The sequence below is a fragment of the Heterocephalus glaber genome, unplaced genomic scaffold, assembly GCF_053883595.1.
Source record: "Heterocephalus glaber isolate CG9 unplaced genomic scaffold, H.glaber_assembly_v1.0 deba00001550, whole genome shotgun sequence".
Classification (NCBI taxonomy): domain Eukaryota; kingdom Metazoa; phylum Chordata; class Mammalia; order Rodentia; family Bathyergidae; genus Heterocephalus; species Heterocephalus glaber.
Genome location: NW_028258343.1, coordinates 24576705 through 24592370, shown reverse-complemented (window position 1 = coordinate 24592370; position 15666 = coordinate 24576705). Strand labels below are relative to the sequence as shown.

The window sequence follows — 15666 nt, the reverse complement described above, 5'->3', positions numbered from 1 at the left end:
GCACAGTGACGCCTTCCCTTAGCTCAGCCCCTTGGCGACGTGGCGGGAGCACGGCCCGGCCAGGGTGGGTATTCTTCGCCCACGCGTGAAAGGGCCCGAGGAGAGGAAGGTGTGAGTGAAGCAGCCCGGGAGGGAGGGGTCTGAGCAGAGGGCGGGCGTGGCTGTGCCCCTCCCGGGCTCTGCTCCCTGGGTCCACCCTGGCTGGACTCCAGACAGCGCGGCTCAGGTGGGGTTGACGGCCTGAGCCTCTCGTCGCCTCTCTCCGGCTGGACCCGCAGCCCACAGGACTCTGCAGCGCGTTCCGGAAGCCGAGAGCCTTCCCTGCCAATGCTTCGCGCGTGTTCGCGGGGGTGAATTTGCACGTGTGTCACCTGAGAAGGCGGGAGAACTGCCAGTTGGGCGCAGAGGAGGCGGGTGCGGGGCAGGCCCTCCCTGGGGCCGCCTGGCAGTGGCCTCGGGATCCGTGACAGCTGCATGGTCAGCTGGGGGCACTGACGAGGAGCAGAGAGCTCGGCAGAGACTGCAGCACCTCATTCCCACGCGTGGGCCTTCTGGAACGCTCTTCTGAGCCCTCACTTCCTGAGGAAAGACTGGTCTGGCGTGGGATTTCACTCTCACAACCAGGCGGGGCGGCAGGCGCTCCGGAGAGGAGGAGTGGGGACCACAGGGAAGCTGGGCCGGCGCCAAGGAGACTGGGTCCCCGTCCGGAAATGACCCTGCCAACACCGCGTGTGCTGGGCTCCGGCTGCTTCCTCCAGACCCGGACGCCTGGTGCTAAGGTGTGTGAGGCCCTGACCAGCGAGGAACTTCCTCCTTCCTCACCCTCGTGGCTCCAGCCAGGAGGAAGCCTCGAATCCAAGACGGGCACAGAACAACACAGCTTGGCAGGACAGAGAGGCCTCCGGGCTCCAGAGAGCTGCATTCCCACTGCTCTGTGCATAGATGAGGCGGGCGCTGGCTGGAGAGAGCCCTGCAGGGCAGAAGAGGTGCTGCCTGGCCCCCGACCTCTGCAGATGACAGAATCCCAGTGGTGACGCACACAGGGAGGCTCCGCTCCGTTTTGTCATTTTAATTTAGAAACAGTGCTCCGGGCACCCTGCCCTCCTGCTCTGCCAAGGCAGCTGCTGAGGACTTAGCAGGAATCTCCACACCGGTGGGCTCTCGGCCCTGTGTGGCCGACTGAGCCTGTGGCTGTGTGTGGTCGGCTTCACAGGGCACCGGGTGCTGTCCGCGCTCCTGCAGGAAGCTGAGGCCTCCAGCGGCTGCCACACAGCTGCAGCCAGTGCCCGGACTCCGCCTCCAGAGCCCCTGCTAGGCTCCTCTCGCTCGCTCCACCTGGAACCCTCTGTCTGCGCCGGGGGGCGTCCAGGTCCCGGAGTCTCACCACCTGACATCCACGACGTTTCTCTTTGTTCTATTCTTTGTGCAACCGTTATCACATTCTTTTTAAACAACAGCATCACTAATGTATTCGTTAAGTTTTGAGACTAATACTCGTATTGATGTTCAGAGCAATTTCTTCCCAGAATGAAATGAGGGACAGATCGGTGACTTCTATGGGTTCTGGGTAGACGGTGCCGGGTCTCAGGTCCATTCTGAGAATCCACCAGACCTCTGCACCCTTGCCCACCCCCAGGTCTACTCCAGCCGTGCAGGGCCGGGGGTCCTCCCGGGCCCCAGCTGTGCCCACAGGGCCCCGTTTGCTCTGTGCCTCCTGAGCGCGTGGGCCAGGGAGCCCTGCCTGGGGGCTGCACTTCCTGTCCCTGAGGCCCCTCTTGCTCCCCCCTCCCCTCTCCTGCAGCTCCTGGACTGCTTCGTGATCCCGGTGGTGATCCTGCTCTCCTGGTTCTTCCTGCTCGTCCGGTACAAGGCCGTGCACTTCCTGGGCATTGTGGTCTGCATCCTGGGCATGGGCTGCATGGTGGGCGCCGATGTGCTGGTGGGCAGACATCAGGGAGCAGGTGAGTAGGTTGCTGGGTCTCCCCGGTGGGCGAGGCCCAGTGGGGAGCGGATGTCAGGGAAGGTACAGAAGGGCCAAAGCCATCTGCAGGCTGTGCTCTGCTCGTTTGTTCTGCACCAGAAATGGTGGCACAACCAGGCCTGCCGTATGTTCCTTGGGTGCATGGAGGATGCGAAATCTGGCTCTGGTGCCCTTGCTGCGGGACTTCACAAGGTGCTGGCCTCATCTGCTCCAGAGCATCGAGGCCCCTGGAGAGACTGGTTCGGGCCTGCGGGGTGTGTGACACCAGGAGGCCGGATTGGGAATGCTCAGTATCTCAAGAGAGAGCTCAGCTCAGCCCCTTATGCACAGCTTCTGTGTGTTTGTTGTGGGCAGAGGCTGCTGGTACCACCGAGCGCGTGCGCGAAGGAACGCATGGGGAAGCCCCACACCTGGCTTGGAGCCCTGCAGTGGGGCTGGGGGGCCCTGGCCCAACGGCTCCCAGAGGGCCCTCCTGAAACCACTGCAGTGCTTTACAATGGACCCAAATCCCTGTGCTGCAGGACTTTCTGATCAGAAAAAAATGACCCCCTTTGGTAACCCTGGGGTAGAAGAGAAAGCATCACTTTTCTATAGCTCTTGGAATTGCTTTTTCTGCTAGGAAATTAGATAATAAAGGGTCAGAATTGGGACGTTTCACTTTATGAGCCAGGTTATGTGAAGCCTCTGATAGGATGCCATTTGTGTTGCACCAAGAACTTCACAGCTGACAGAGCTTCACTTAGCCCCTTTCTATGTGACGCTCGAGAACCCCAAGATCCAGCCAGCCAAGCAAGTTGTCCAGGGTTGCAGAGGTGAGAGGCACAGGGTCCCAGCCCCCAAGCTCCTGATCCCAGGCAGCCACCAGGAGCTCTCATCCACATGCTGGGAGCGGAAGATGCAACACAGGGCAGAAGACAGCCTCCCCTTCCAGACCACCCCACCCCGACAAAGGGGTGGAAAACACACCTGCAGCGCCTCCTGAGATGGAGCTCTTGCGTGAGGACGGTGGGCTCCCTGGTGTGAGCACGGCTGTCACAGGACAGGGCCAGTGTCACACTCTGTGTGGGAGTCAGCAGATGCGGGATGGACAACCTCTTTGGAGCGAATCAGAGGGCACTTTTGTCTGGTGCAGTGTGGCCAGCTGTTCCAAATCGCAGCTTGATTACCCCTCCCCAAGCCTCTGCCTGAGTGGAAACATCACCCTTAGAAGGGTCCCACAGCCAGGGAGCACAGCACCCCTGACAGATCTGAGTGTGTAAGCCTGGATGCTCAGTGAACTTCAGTTGATTCACTAGGTTTTTGTTTTTTTTCAAAATTTATTATTTATTTTTTAATAACAAAAAATTTATTGGTACATTTTAGGACTACATAATGATAACACTCTCCGTAGGGAATCTGCACTGGTACATGGTACCTCCCACCTCTTTTTTCCCATTCCACCTCCCCTCTAGCCCCCTCCCCTTCCTATGTACAAAGCTTTGTTTCCATTTTTTCCTTCTATTTTCACCTTTTCTTTCTTGTCCTTTCCTTCCTTTCTCCCTCCCTCCTCCCTTGTTCCCATTCCCATTTGAACATTTTCTTCCCATTTCCCAATGTCTGTTATACATTTTAGTCCTAATTTCCACTTTTGGTTTCTCACACCAGAGAAACACTGTGGTATTTAAACATGTGTGTCTAATTTATTTCACTTAAGAGTATGGTCTCAAGGTTCATCCATTTAGCTATAAATGTCTAAGTTAATCCTTCTTCATGGCATAGTACTCCATTGTATAAAAAAACCACATCTTTATTAATTTGTCAGTTGATGGGCATTTGGGCTGTTTCCAAGAATCAGCTAATACAAATTGTGCCACTATAAACATGGGTGCACATATATCACTGTGCTATGATGCTTTTAATTCTTTCGGGAAGATACCAAGAAGAATAACTGGGTGGGCTGGCAATTTAGCTCAGTGGTGCTGCCGCCTCCCTCGAAAATGCAAGGTCCAGAGTTTGATCCCCAGTACCAAAAAAAAAAAAAAAAAAAGAATAGCTGAGTTAAATGGAACCTCTAGTTTTAGTTTTTTGAGAAATCTCCACACTGATTGCACCAGTCTACACTCCCACTAACAATGGAGAAGTGTTCCTTTTTCCCTACAGCCCCCCAGCATTTGTTATTGGTTGACTTTTTTTTTTAAATGTATTAAATTCTTTTATTGGTACATTGTGGGTATACAACACAATTACATTTTTCATTGGGAATTGTACCTTTACATAATGCATCTTGGTTCTTATTTTTTCCCCATTCCTAGCCCTCCCTTCATGCCCTCCACCCTTCCCTATTTACAAAGACTTTATTTCCATTTCTCATCATTTTTTCTTTCCCTTCTTTTCTTTCCCCTGCCCCTCCCACTACCCCTACCCCTTTGGAGCTTTTCTTCCTATTTTGCATTATTGATTATTCATTCTAATCATTGGTACATTTTAGGTATACAATATAATGACATTCATCATTGGAAATTTGCACCTTTACATAATCTCTCTTGGTTCTTATTTTTCACCCTTGCCCAGCCCTCCCTTCAACCCCTCCATTCCTCCCTATTTACAAAGATTTTGTTCCTGTTTTTCCATTTTCTCATATTAATCCCATTCCCTTCTATCCTTTCCCCTAGTCCTCCCACTTCCTTCCCCTTTGCCCCTTTTCTTCCTATTTCACATGATCTATTATACATTTAGTCCTTATTTACACTTTCAGTTTCTCACACCAGAGAAACTATTCGGTATTTACCCATGTGTGTCCTATTTATTTCACTTAAGAGTATCGCCTCAATGTGCATCCACTTAGCTATAAATGTCTCTAATTTCTCATTTTTTATCGCGGAGTAGTACTCCATTTTATTAAAAAACCCACATTTTCTTTATCCAGTCTCCAGTTGATGGGCACTTGAGCTGTTTCCAAGTTTTAGCTATTACAAACTGCGCTGCTATGAACATGGGCACACATATATCACTGTGGTATGATTCTTTTAATTCTATGGGGAAGATCCCCAGCAGTGGAGTAGCAGGGTCAAATGGGACTTCCAGTCCTAGTTCTTTGAGGTATCTCCACACTGATTTCCACAGTGCTTGCACCAGTCTGCACTCCCACCAGCAGAGGAGCAGGGTTCCTCTTTCCCCACAGCCCCACCAGCATTTGCTATTGGTTGATTTCATGATAGCAGCCATTCTTTCTGGAGTGAAGTAAAATCTCAGCGTTGTTTTCATTTGCATCTCTCGAATGACCAGTGACGTTGAACATTTTTTCATGTATTTATTTGCTATTTCTACTTCTTTGTCTGAGAAATGTCTGTTCATTTCAGATGCCCATTTTTGGATTGGGCCTTTAAATTTGGGAGGTCTGATCTTTTTAAGTTCTTTATAGATTCAAGATAGTAGACCTTTGTCTGAGGAAGAGCAGGTGAAGATTTTTTCTCACATTGTGGGTTGTCTCTTCACACTGCTGGTGGTTTCTCTTGCTGTGCAGAAGCCTTTTAATAAGAAGAGATCCCATTTGTTCATTGCCTGTGCTAGTTCATGGGCAACTGAGGTTTTCTTCATAAAATCTTTTCCTACACCGATGTCTTCAAGGGTTCTACCTAACCTCTGTTCCAACTGGTTCAGAGTTTCTATTTTAATATTTAGATCTTTAATCCTTTTTGATTTTAGTTTAGTGCATGGTGAGAGATACAGGTCTAGTTTTAATCTTTGGCAAGTTGAAGCCCAATTTTTCCAGCACCATTTATTAAAGAGGCTATCTTTCCTCCAGGGAGGGTGTTTGGCTCCTTTATCGAAGATGAGATGGCTGAGTGTGTCTGGTGTTGTTTCTGCATCTTCTAATCTGTTCCACTGGTCCTGAAGTCTGTTTCTTTGCCAGTACCATGCTGTTTTTATCACAGTAGCTTTGTAGTATAGTTTCAGGTTGGGGATTGTGATACCCCCTGCCATGTCTCTGTTACCTAGAATTGCTTTGGCTATTCTGGGTCTCTTCTTGTTCCAAATGAATTTTTGGATTGTTTTCTCATGGTCTGTGAAGTATGCTGCTGGGATCTCAATTGGAATTGCATTAAATCTATATAGCAGTTTTGGAAGTATGGTCATTTTCACTATATTAGTCCTTCCTACCCAGGAGCAGGGGATGTCTGTCCATTTTCTGATATCATCTTCAATCTCTCTTTTCAGGGTGCCATAGTTTTCAGAGAAGAGGTCTTTGATTTCTTTTGTTAGGTTGATTCCTAGGTATTTCCATTTTTTGGATGCTATTGTGAAAGGAATTATTTGCCCTATTTCTCTCTCAGTGAGTCTGTCATTCGTGTAGAGGAAAGCTATTGACTTTTGTGTGTTGACCTTGTAACCAGCTACTTGACTGAATTTGGTTATTAAGTCTAGAAGACTTTTGGTGGAGTTCTTGGGGTCTTCTATATAGAGTATCATGTCATCTGCAAATAATGACAATTTGACTTCTTCATTTCCTATCTTTATTCCTTTTATTTCTTTCTCTTGTCTAATTGCCTTGGCTAATGTTTCCAGAACCATATTGAACAAGAGTGGTGATAGTGGACATCCTTGTCTTGTTCCTGATTTTAGTGTGAAGGATTTCAGTTTTTGACCATTTAGCATGGTATTGGCTGTTGGTTTTTCATAGATGGCTTCTATCAGTTTGAGGTAGAGACCATCTATTCCAAGTTTTTTGTAGGGTTTTTATCATAAATGCATATTGGATTTTGTCAGATGTTTTTTCTCTGTCTATGGAGATAATCATATGGTTTTTGTCCTTGGCTCTATTGATATAGTGTATTACATTGATTGATTTGCACATGTTGAACCATCCCTCCATCCCTGGGATGAATCCCACTTGATCAGGGTGTATGATCTTCTCAATGATCTTCTGCATTCTATTTGCCAGTATCTTAGTACAGATTTTTGCATGTATGTTCATTAGTGAGATTGGCCTATGGTTCTCTTTTTCAGTTGGGTCTTTCTCTGCTTTGGGGATCAAGGTGAATTCACTAGCTTTTATACCCAAATTCTGTGAAAGATATTTTTGAGCTTTCAAATGAAGTATTAGGAAAGAAGTACCATTGAAGAAAAAGGCAGAAGTCCATTAGAGGGTCTTTCCAAAGCAGTCAGAGTCTTGTTTTTTGTTTTTTAAATATAGATGTGGCAAAAACATCTTGAAGCGGCATTTTATCTGTCCATGCAAACCTGTCTTAGACCCACAGCACTGAGGATCTGTGACACAGGCAGCATCCATGCTGACAGAATCACCTTCACCACTGAGGGGCTGTTGGAGCAGCATCCAGCTCCCTGGCCTGAGGTCTTAAGCCTAGCCCAGATATGGTGTCAGTGGGTCATTCTACAAAGTCATGACTGGACATAACTAACATCTATAAAATTACTTAATTCAGCAGTAATTTAAGCTACTGTATAAAATATTTTTAAAAGGAAAAAAACAGGGAAGATAAGAAATTTGTGTAGCCTGCCTGTGAAGTCTAGACAGCATTCTTTCTTTATATCACTTAATCTTTATTTTTCAGAGAGGTGACCCCATAAGAAATGTACAGGTGTTGTAACGCAGTCAGTTAGAGTGAACAACTGTCCCGGGTTGCCCAGCGTGGAGAGGATCTCCCCATATATGACTCCTGGAGTTAGCACTGGAAGTTTGTCACCCATCAGTTGGAACCCGGAAGAGACTGAAGCCAATGAGCTGCTGCGGGGGCATCCCTGGAGGAAGCCCAGAGTCCCCTCAGTCCCAGCCCTTGGCTGGGAACGACGGCCACACCCTCAGAAATCCCTCACCCCAGCCCTAACCCTGACAAAAGCCCTGGGCTGCACTCCCTGAGGGCAAAGCCTCTTCCTAGAGGCCTCTCCCAAGGCCTCGCCCGGCCTAGAGTGGAGCTCCAGCCTTCCAAGGCAGGCCCAAAGCTGTTCCTCCAGGTGAAGCCACCACCTCGGGTAGGGTGTGCCAGTGCTCCACCTGAGCAGCGGGTCGGCTCTGCCCGCAAGGAGCCCGAGCTGACCGACCGAGGGCTCGCTGGACCCTGGCTGAGGCCGCAGCCGGCCCCTGCCCACCACACCCAAGGCCCGGGCTGCATCTGCTGGGCCCGGGGCTGTTGCCTGTTGCCGGGCTGGAGCTCGCGAGGGAGGCACCCCCGCCGCCGGGCTCCTCTCTGCTCTTCCCTGGCTCCCTGGCGAGGGGAGAGTTCGCCCACTCGTAGAAAATACCGGGTAACGCACTTCTCGGAAACTGGGCAGGAAGCAAAATTAAAACTGAGTTGAAAACAGTTTTGCATGAGGAAAGGAAAATACTGATGTGATAGGAGATGACAGTGCTCTCGCTGAATGTTACTACTTCGGGGGAAAGGGTCCCCTCATGGATCTTGGCCATCCCCGTGTCTGAGCAGCTTGCCTCTCGCTGGCGTCAGACCGGGCGTTGATGCTGGGCTGTGCCCTCTCCTCCTGGAGAGCAGCAGGCGGGGCAGCTCCGCCCGGTGCACACAGGCCGACTTGGGTAGAAAGAGCCTGAGGGACCACTGGCTCAAGCACTGTTGGCCGCTTCTCGCGCACGACACAGGCTCCACACTCCGGGCTCTGTGGAGGGAACGCACGGCCGGGAAGGAACTCGGGCCCTTCTCGGCCAGGGGGACTTCTGGTGGTGTCAGCACGGGGCCCTCGCCAGCAGCACCCATAAAAGCTGCCAGTCTCCAGTGGAAGCCGCAGGGCTTCTCGCCAAACTGGAGTGGGCTGTGGGAGCTCGGCCGGCCGGCACCAGGCTGCTGTTAGGAAGGCGCTGACGCTTCCCTGCGTTTGCTTTGGTCCCAGGAGAAAACAAACTGGTGGGGGACCTGCTGGTGCTGGGAGGGGCTACGCTCTACGGCATCTCCAACGTCTGGGAGGAGCACGTCGTCCGGACCCTCGGCCGAGTGGAGTTCCTGGGCATGGTCGGGCTCTTCGGCGCCTTCTTCAGTGGCATCCAGCTGTGAGTAACCGCACGGAAGTCCCCGCGAAGAGTGGCAGGACTTGTACGGCGCTGGCCTCAGGGGTAGCTAGGCGGAGAGCAGCCAGCAGCCTCCCACAGAGCTCTTACAGAATCTGCAGATTTATTGGTCAATTCCTCTCAACTAAACAAGTGTATTATAAATTATTATAGAACATTGAATGGGCCTGGAAGATCATCTGTGAGAACGCCTCAAAAGTACATCCATCCTCCCAAACCAGTGAGCGAGTTATTACGTAGAGAAGCAGAAAAATTAAGCATGAATGTCACAATTCAATGCACTTCCAAAAAGAGACGTCCTATTCACTAGTGACAGCTGCTAGGAAACTCACCATTTAAAACTGCCCCGTTAAAAATCTGTTCTTCTGTTGCCCCTGGTGAACAGGAATGAGCCACATTTCAAATTCATTTCTTAGAATTTTGGATTTCCATTTTCTTAAAAGGATAAAGATATAACACAACATTTACAAAGGATCAAAAAGCCAAAAGCACCAGTTTTGCAGTGATTCCAGAGCAAATAAGTCATCACTTGAGAGGTCACTTAGTGTCTGGACATTCATTGTTGGAATAAGGACCAAAGGAAGGGTAATTTTCTATCAGCAAAGGGTGGATCTTGGGTCCAAGTAAGGGATAAAGAATGAGAGTCAACCTCCAGCCTAATGTAACCAACTCCTTTTCCACGGAGAAGTGATTTTGAGTTCACCTCATTCCTTTCTACAAAGTACACACTTTGTAATTGTGTTGGTCCAGTGTCTGAAATTATTTATAGACCACGTTTTGGGATCACCTTAAACATATTTGTCATTTAGTCTGTTTCCAGCAATCCTCTGAGTTTTGGTGACCCAAGATACTGGTAAAACAAGCAAACAAACCAAAAAATCCTCTATAACAAGCCAGGCACCCTGGTGTGCACCTGTGATCCCAGCACTCTGGGAGGACTGCAAGTTCAAGTCCAGCCTGGGCAACTAAGTAAGTTAGCAAGATCCTGTTTCAAAAAATAGATAGGGCTGGAGATGTAGCTCAGTGTGGATTCAGTCTCTAGAGTGCCACCAACAAAGAAAAAGAAAAAACTTCATAGCAAAAAAGACACAAAAATGGAAAGACTCCAGGGAGGACTTACTGGGTATGATTTGAAAGTGCCATGGCTTGGTGAGGGAGAAGGAATCACCCCGTGTGGTTTGGCGTAGCAGCCTTTTGTAGACGGACAGAGCTTTTATGCTTATCATTCCTGAGTCCAAGGTGCCTGTTTGGGAGTCCAGTGCTCATTTGCTTCCGTTACAGCCCATTATCCTGGGCTGAGCCCCCTGGGACGCTGCTGCCAGGCCGTTGGCAGATGGGGACCTCGGGATACAAGGGGCCACAGCGTAGGTTGGGGCAGGGCCAAGCTCACCCACCCGTGCACAGCAGGGTCTCACGGTGCAGCAGCACCCCCACACCCCCCGTGGGGACTGGCGCTGCTGCCCCTCCAGCTCCCCAGCCAGAGCTGCTGGCCAAGGCCAGGACAGGTACTTCCCGCCCTTGCCAGGGGCCACCGGCTGCGCTCACCTGTGAGCAGCACTGCGGGAGTGGACCCCACAGGAAGGTGGGCCCAAAACCCCGTGCCTCCGCCCTGCTCCTAGGAGGGGTCTGGGCAGAGCGGCCAGCAAGGTCCTGTAGGGCCTGCCGTGCCCGCTGCCAGCTCACCCGGCAAGGCCCCCATGCACCACGCTGCCTCCGTGTGCCCAAGGCTGTGTGTGAAATCCCCCCGCTGGCAGCTTTCCCTTGCGTAAATGGTGGAAGGGGCGCCAAGTGCAGGTGCTCTGCTCACCAGCCCACTTTCTCTGACCCTGCAGAGCCATCATGGAGCACAGGGAGCTGCTGAAGGTGCCCTGGGACTGGCAAATAGGTAAGAGGTCTGCTGGCCCAAGCGCTGTGCAGTCGGCGTCGTGGGGTGGTGTGCGGAGCACAGAGGCGCTGGGAAGGGGGCAGTGGCTGGACTGCGCCTGGCAGGAGACAGAAAGATGCCCGTGTCACCTCAGGGACCCCTCAGCCACCAGGGCCTGGGCCGAGGGCCCCTCGCACTTTCCCCATGAGCGTCTGCCCAGAGCACTGCCCGGTGCCACACAGCAGACTCAGAGGTGTGCCATCAGGCTGCAGAGCCAGAAAAGCCAAATGCTTCTGGCCGACGCTAGTGCAGAGGGCGGCAGTGGGCTTTGGCCCCAAAACACAATACCGATGTGACCCTTAAAAAGCGTCCTTTGGGCCAGGGATTTAGCTCAGTGGTTCCGCTGCCTGCCTCGAAAGTGCAAGGACCTGAGTTCGATCCCCGGTACCAAAAAAAAAAAGCGTCCTTTTAGTAAAGAGGGAAAATGGGGCTTAATAAAGGCTTGAGAGGGAACGATATATTCTGAGTGCCTGAGCAGCTTGGAAAGGGAGCCGTGGCAGGTGGGCTCATCTCCCAGTGGGCTTAGCAAAGGCCACGCCCGCCTGGAGCCAGTGAGCCATCCCCGGGCACCTTACACGCCACTGTGCCTAACGTCACTTCCCTCCGTGACTGTGGGACCGGTGTGGAATGACCCAAAGGGCTGCCGTTGGTACTCGAGGGATCCCCACAGGCTCTTCCTGAGGTGCAGGGTCCCAGCGTGACACGGGGCTGGGCTGGGCAGCAGGGGCTTGGGGAGGGTTGCACAGTGGATGCAGACAGGAGGTGGAGACACAGGTGCGGCCACCCCTTTGAGGGCATTGACAGCCTCGGTCGTGTCCTCCTCCTGTGAGGAAGGACAGCAGCAGCGAAACACCTGTACCATGGGCCCTGCCTCCGTCCCTCAGCATCTACCCACTGTGCTCCCCCTGAGACCTACAGAAGGACCCAGGACTTTCCCTAAGGCTTCCTCTAGGACGACTAGCCTTGTGTCTGTCAGAGTCCTGCCACTTACGTTTTCTCGAGTGTGGCACAGAACGCTGTAATTAAATGAAAACCAATGGCAAGGCGATGTGGAGTGGGAGAGGCTGCGGCAGTGTCTGCCTCCGAGACTCCCCAAGCTGGCACTCCAACGTGACCATGCCTAGGAAAACTTCACACACGTCTGTGAGGACAAATTAATTTGATATTGATGGGAATCACAATGATCAAAAGGAACTTGTCCTCTAACCATGTGGGTGCCAGGTGCACGTTTGAACCAGCTCTGTCACAATCAGTTTTAGTTAAGTGTAGGTTAAAAAGGTAGCTTTATTCTGGGATCTTAGGCTTGTCATTAAAATGTCAGTCCCCTGGAACTCATCCTGGAGGCACCACATAACTTCTGGCTGGAAACAGGCCAGAGTGGCCTGCAGTTAGCAAACATTCCTCCTGCTCTCTGAGCTTCCCTGGGTTTGGGGTGTTGACACTGGGCCACCCTTGTCCTTCTCAGCTTACAGTGACTGCTGCGTGGCTAGCTCAGTTCCAGGTGGATGGTATGCAGAGCGTCTGCGGATTGAATGAATGAATAAATGAGCAAGTGAATGAGTGAATGAACGGATGGGTCTTGTCCTGCCTCCTCTCAGCTCACAAGATTCCGGACACACGGGGAGAGGGCCGGTGGGGGCCTAGGCTGGGCCTGGCACCCTCTGCCGGGGCCTGGAGACGCATGGCAGCCGCTGCGCCGCCTGGAAAGGGGCAGGAGGCCTCGCGGGGGGCAGCATCCCTGCGCTGCCCCTCCTTCAGGAAGAACACCATTCGAGGTGTCTCCCCTCGCTTCCCTCTTTCCGCAACGCTGAGCAACCTCAGGCAGTCCCAGGACAGCTCATGGGTTTTCACTTTGCCAAAGCAGAAGATATCTTTCCTCCGTGGATAAGTGGAATGATGCGTGTTTTCTGTTTTCTCAACTTCAAGACGTGTTTTTAACAGCGTGTTATTTTTCTGCACACTGGTCAGTCACAAGAAACAGAGTGACTGAAAGCAAGAGAACAAGAGTCCTTATTGTTTGCTTTTGTGCCACTGAATATGGAGACTGATTGTGTTCAGCTGGTGGTGAACCCAGGTAAATCATAGGAATCAGTGCAGCTGGAGTGGCTTCCCGGGAGCAGGGATGTCCACTGGCAGCCAGAAAGCTGATGGATGACTCGGATAGCCTTAGCCCTTGCCGTAGTGTGCTACTGGATGTGTAAACAAATGGAGGCTGAGGTGAAAGCCACATGCCTGTCCTACGGGAGGAAACGTGGAGTGCTCCGCCCCCTAGACTCACCGGATGGGGGCTTTATAGCTTCAGCTGTGGCGGACCAGCCTTGTTTTGGGTTTTCACTGCCGCAGGCCAGAACAAGCACCTGGGCCTCGCCCTGAAGCTGGGACACGGAGGGGCACACAGGGAGCCGCCAGGCTCGGCCAGGAGCTCAGTTCCCAGCACAGGGTCAAGGCCTGGGCTTGGGCAGCTTGATGGCTGCTGGCTTCCTGCCAAGGGACTGATGGCTCAGGCTTGGCCTGATACGTACGTTCCGAGCCGCCACCTTTCCTCATCCCTGTTTTTAAGAATTAAAAATAATATTTTAGAAATCTAGTGTACGCAAAGGAAAGAGAAAGACAAAATACTATGTGATCCCAAAGAGACGAGATAAAATGCATGCAGCAAGCACAGGCGTAGGTCACATACCCTATTTATAAATCCTAGGTAAAGTGAGATGCTCCTTAGAATCAAACCCTGTGCCACTGCCATCCTCACCTCTCTTCACAAGAATTAACAGAATGCACTGGTGGTGCAAGCTCAGGACGCGAGGTCGGATGCAGGCCGGAAGGCCAGTGTCTCCACCTGTTTCTCACACCCTTTCCCCACCTGCTCTGCTCAGGCAAAGGACCTGGCCGGTTCCCGTCCACCGGCTCCTGCCCAGGTGTGGCCAGGAGAGGGAGACGAGAGGGTGGAGGAAGGAAGAAACCCAGTGTTTCTCCCTCCGTGTCCAGCTGCTTGGGCTCAGATCTCCGGAAATGACAGAGTCTCCTCCGTGCCTCTGCCTGAGAGGCGTCCCCAGCCTCTCCCCCTCTTGGCTGTGAGTCAGCTCCTGCCCAGCTCATCGCTGGTGGCTCCACTTGCCCTGCTTTGCCTGTCACCCGCCCAGTGCCTTTGCAGTTTGTGCCCCACTGAGCCTGGGCAAGGCCGTCTCCTGACTGTCACCTCCAAAGCCTGTCAAGAGGTGGCTCAGCGGCACAGGCCAGTGGAGCTTAGTGCTGCGTGTCCAGCACACGCATGAATCTCAGCCAGTGATATCACCTTCAGTCTCCTTGGTTTAGATCTCTCCAGTGCATGAGGACGAGAATGACCAAATTCCATCTTTATGAGAGAGAAAATATTTCAAAAAGAAACGGTGGGACATGCAGTCTGTTTGTAATTGTAGCTATTGCCGCAGTTGCCCAGCTGAAAGGTAACTGGAATCGTTGGTCTCACCATGTCCATCCCTTGGGACCCAAATGGACAGCAGGCGGAGCCTGCAGGGGGCACGGACATCTGCTGCCAGCCGACATCCCGTCAGGCCAGAGTCCTCGGAGTGGAACAGTGCCCCGTTCCAGCGCCCGCCTAATCGTGTGCTCATGTGGCTGACTGCCTCGCTTACAAAATAGGGTATTGGCACCCCAAAGCTCCCCTTGACCTAGCAGAAGCCACCAACTGTGACAGTGCATGTGTACCCCACAGCGAGGTCCTGAAGCCTTAACAAGCACGCCGAGCACGTTCCATCAGGAGGCCCTGAGCCAACGGTAGCAGAGAGGAGGCCTGTTGTGCAGCCCTTCTCCAGCTCCCCGGGCTGGGGTGCTGGAGAGCCACTCCCGGCTCCCTGCAGCACACACCCTTTCGAGGGTGCGGAAGCATGTGGAACTTAACGTGCTGAAAATGGAGCTACGCTTCCCTGTCGTCCTCCCGAGCTCTCCTGCCTCAGCGAATGGCTTTGAGCTGAACCCCAGCATCCTCCAGGACCCCTCCGCAGGCCCCATGGCCCCGAGCACACCCAGCCCCTCCTAGTGGACCAGCTGTGCTCTCCTCGCCTCCCTGTCCCACCTTCTCCCTGCCTCCTCCGCTGAGTAGCCAAAGCTATCTTTTTACACCTTTTGTCAAACTGGCCACAGGCGCTACCCGACCAGGCCCTCCCTGGTTTTCCGGCCTCCTTTCTTATTCCAGCAGCGCAGTCGCTGTGGCCTCGGGCAGCTCCTGGAGCACTCCGTGCCTGGCCTTCGAAGGTCTTTCCAAGAGCAGCTCTCTGCCTCCTCCAGTCTTGCTTGGTCCTTCAGCGGTGGAGGCGAGAGCACCTTCTCCAGCAGCCCTGCCTAGCCACCTCTGAAGCACGCTCCACGGCCCGTCGGGAGCCCTTGCCTGCACGGTGCGGGTGGCGGCTCTAAGCTGCTTCCCCTCCCGGCTCTCCTACTTCCACCCTGTGGCAGAGTGGTGCCCGGCGAAGAGTGGGTGAGTGAATGAGTGACTGTGAGCATCAGAGCCCCGACGGCAGAACCTGGGAGGTAGGGGAGGTGAGGCGTGGAAGGGAGTGTCTGGCAACCGACACCCACACTTGGGGCAAGGAGAGGTTTATTTTGGCTCACGACCCACTCCATGGTCAGCGGGCCCCAAAGAAGGAACAGCGTGGCAGAGGGCATGTGGAGGAGCTGCTCTCACCCTGGTGCCAGGAAGCAGGGGGAAGGGAGGGCCCGGGAGACCACCTTCCAGCCACGCCCTCCCACCAG

The 15666-nt window shown here is 52.7% G+C and overlaps 1 protein-coding gene across 4 annotated transcripts in view; it reads left to right on the top strand.

The window, feature by feature from the left end:
• Positions 1-15666, top strand: part of Slc35f1 (solute carrier family 35 member F1) — a 310829-nt gene that overhangs the window by 275538 nt on the left and 19625 nt on the right. For all 4 annotated transcript variants that reach the window (XM_004860187.4, XM_087190200.1, XM_021240624.2 and 1 more), the window contains exons 4-6: positions 1802-1961; positions 8819-8975; positions 10826-10878. In XM_004860187.4, the coding sequence (XP_004860244.1) occupies positions 1802-1961; positions 8819-8975; positions 10826-10878 (370 nt within the window). The remainder of the gene's footprint in view (positions 1-1801; positions 1962-8818; positions 8976-10825; positions 10879-15666) is intronic.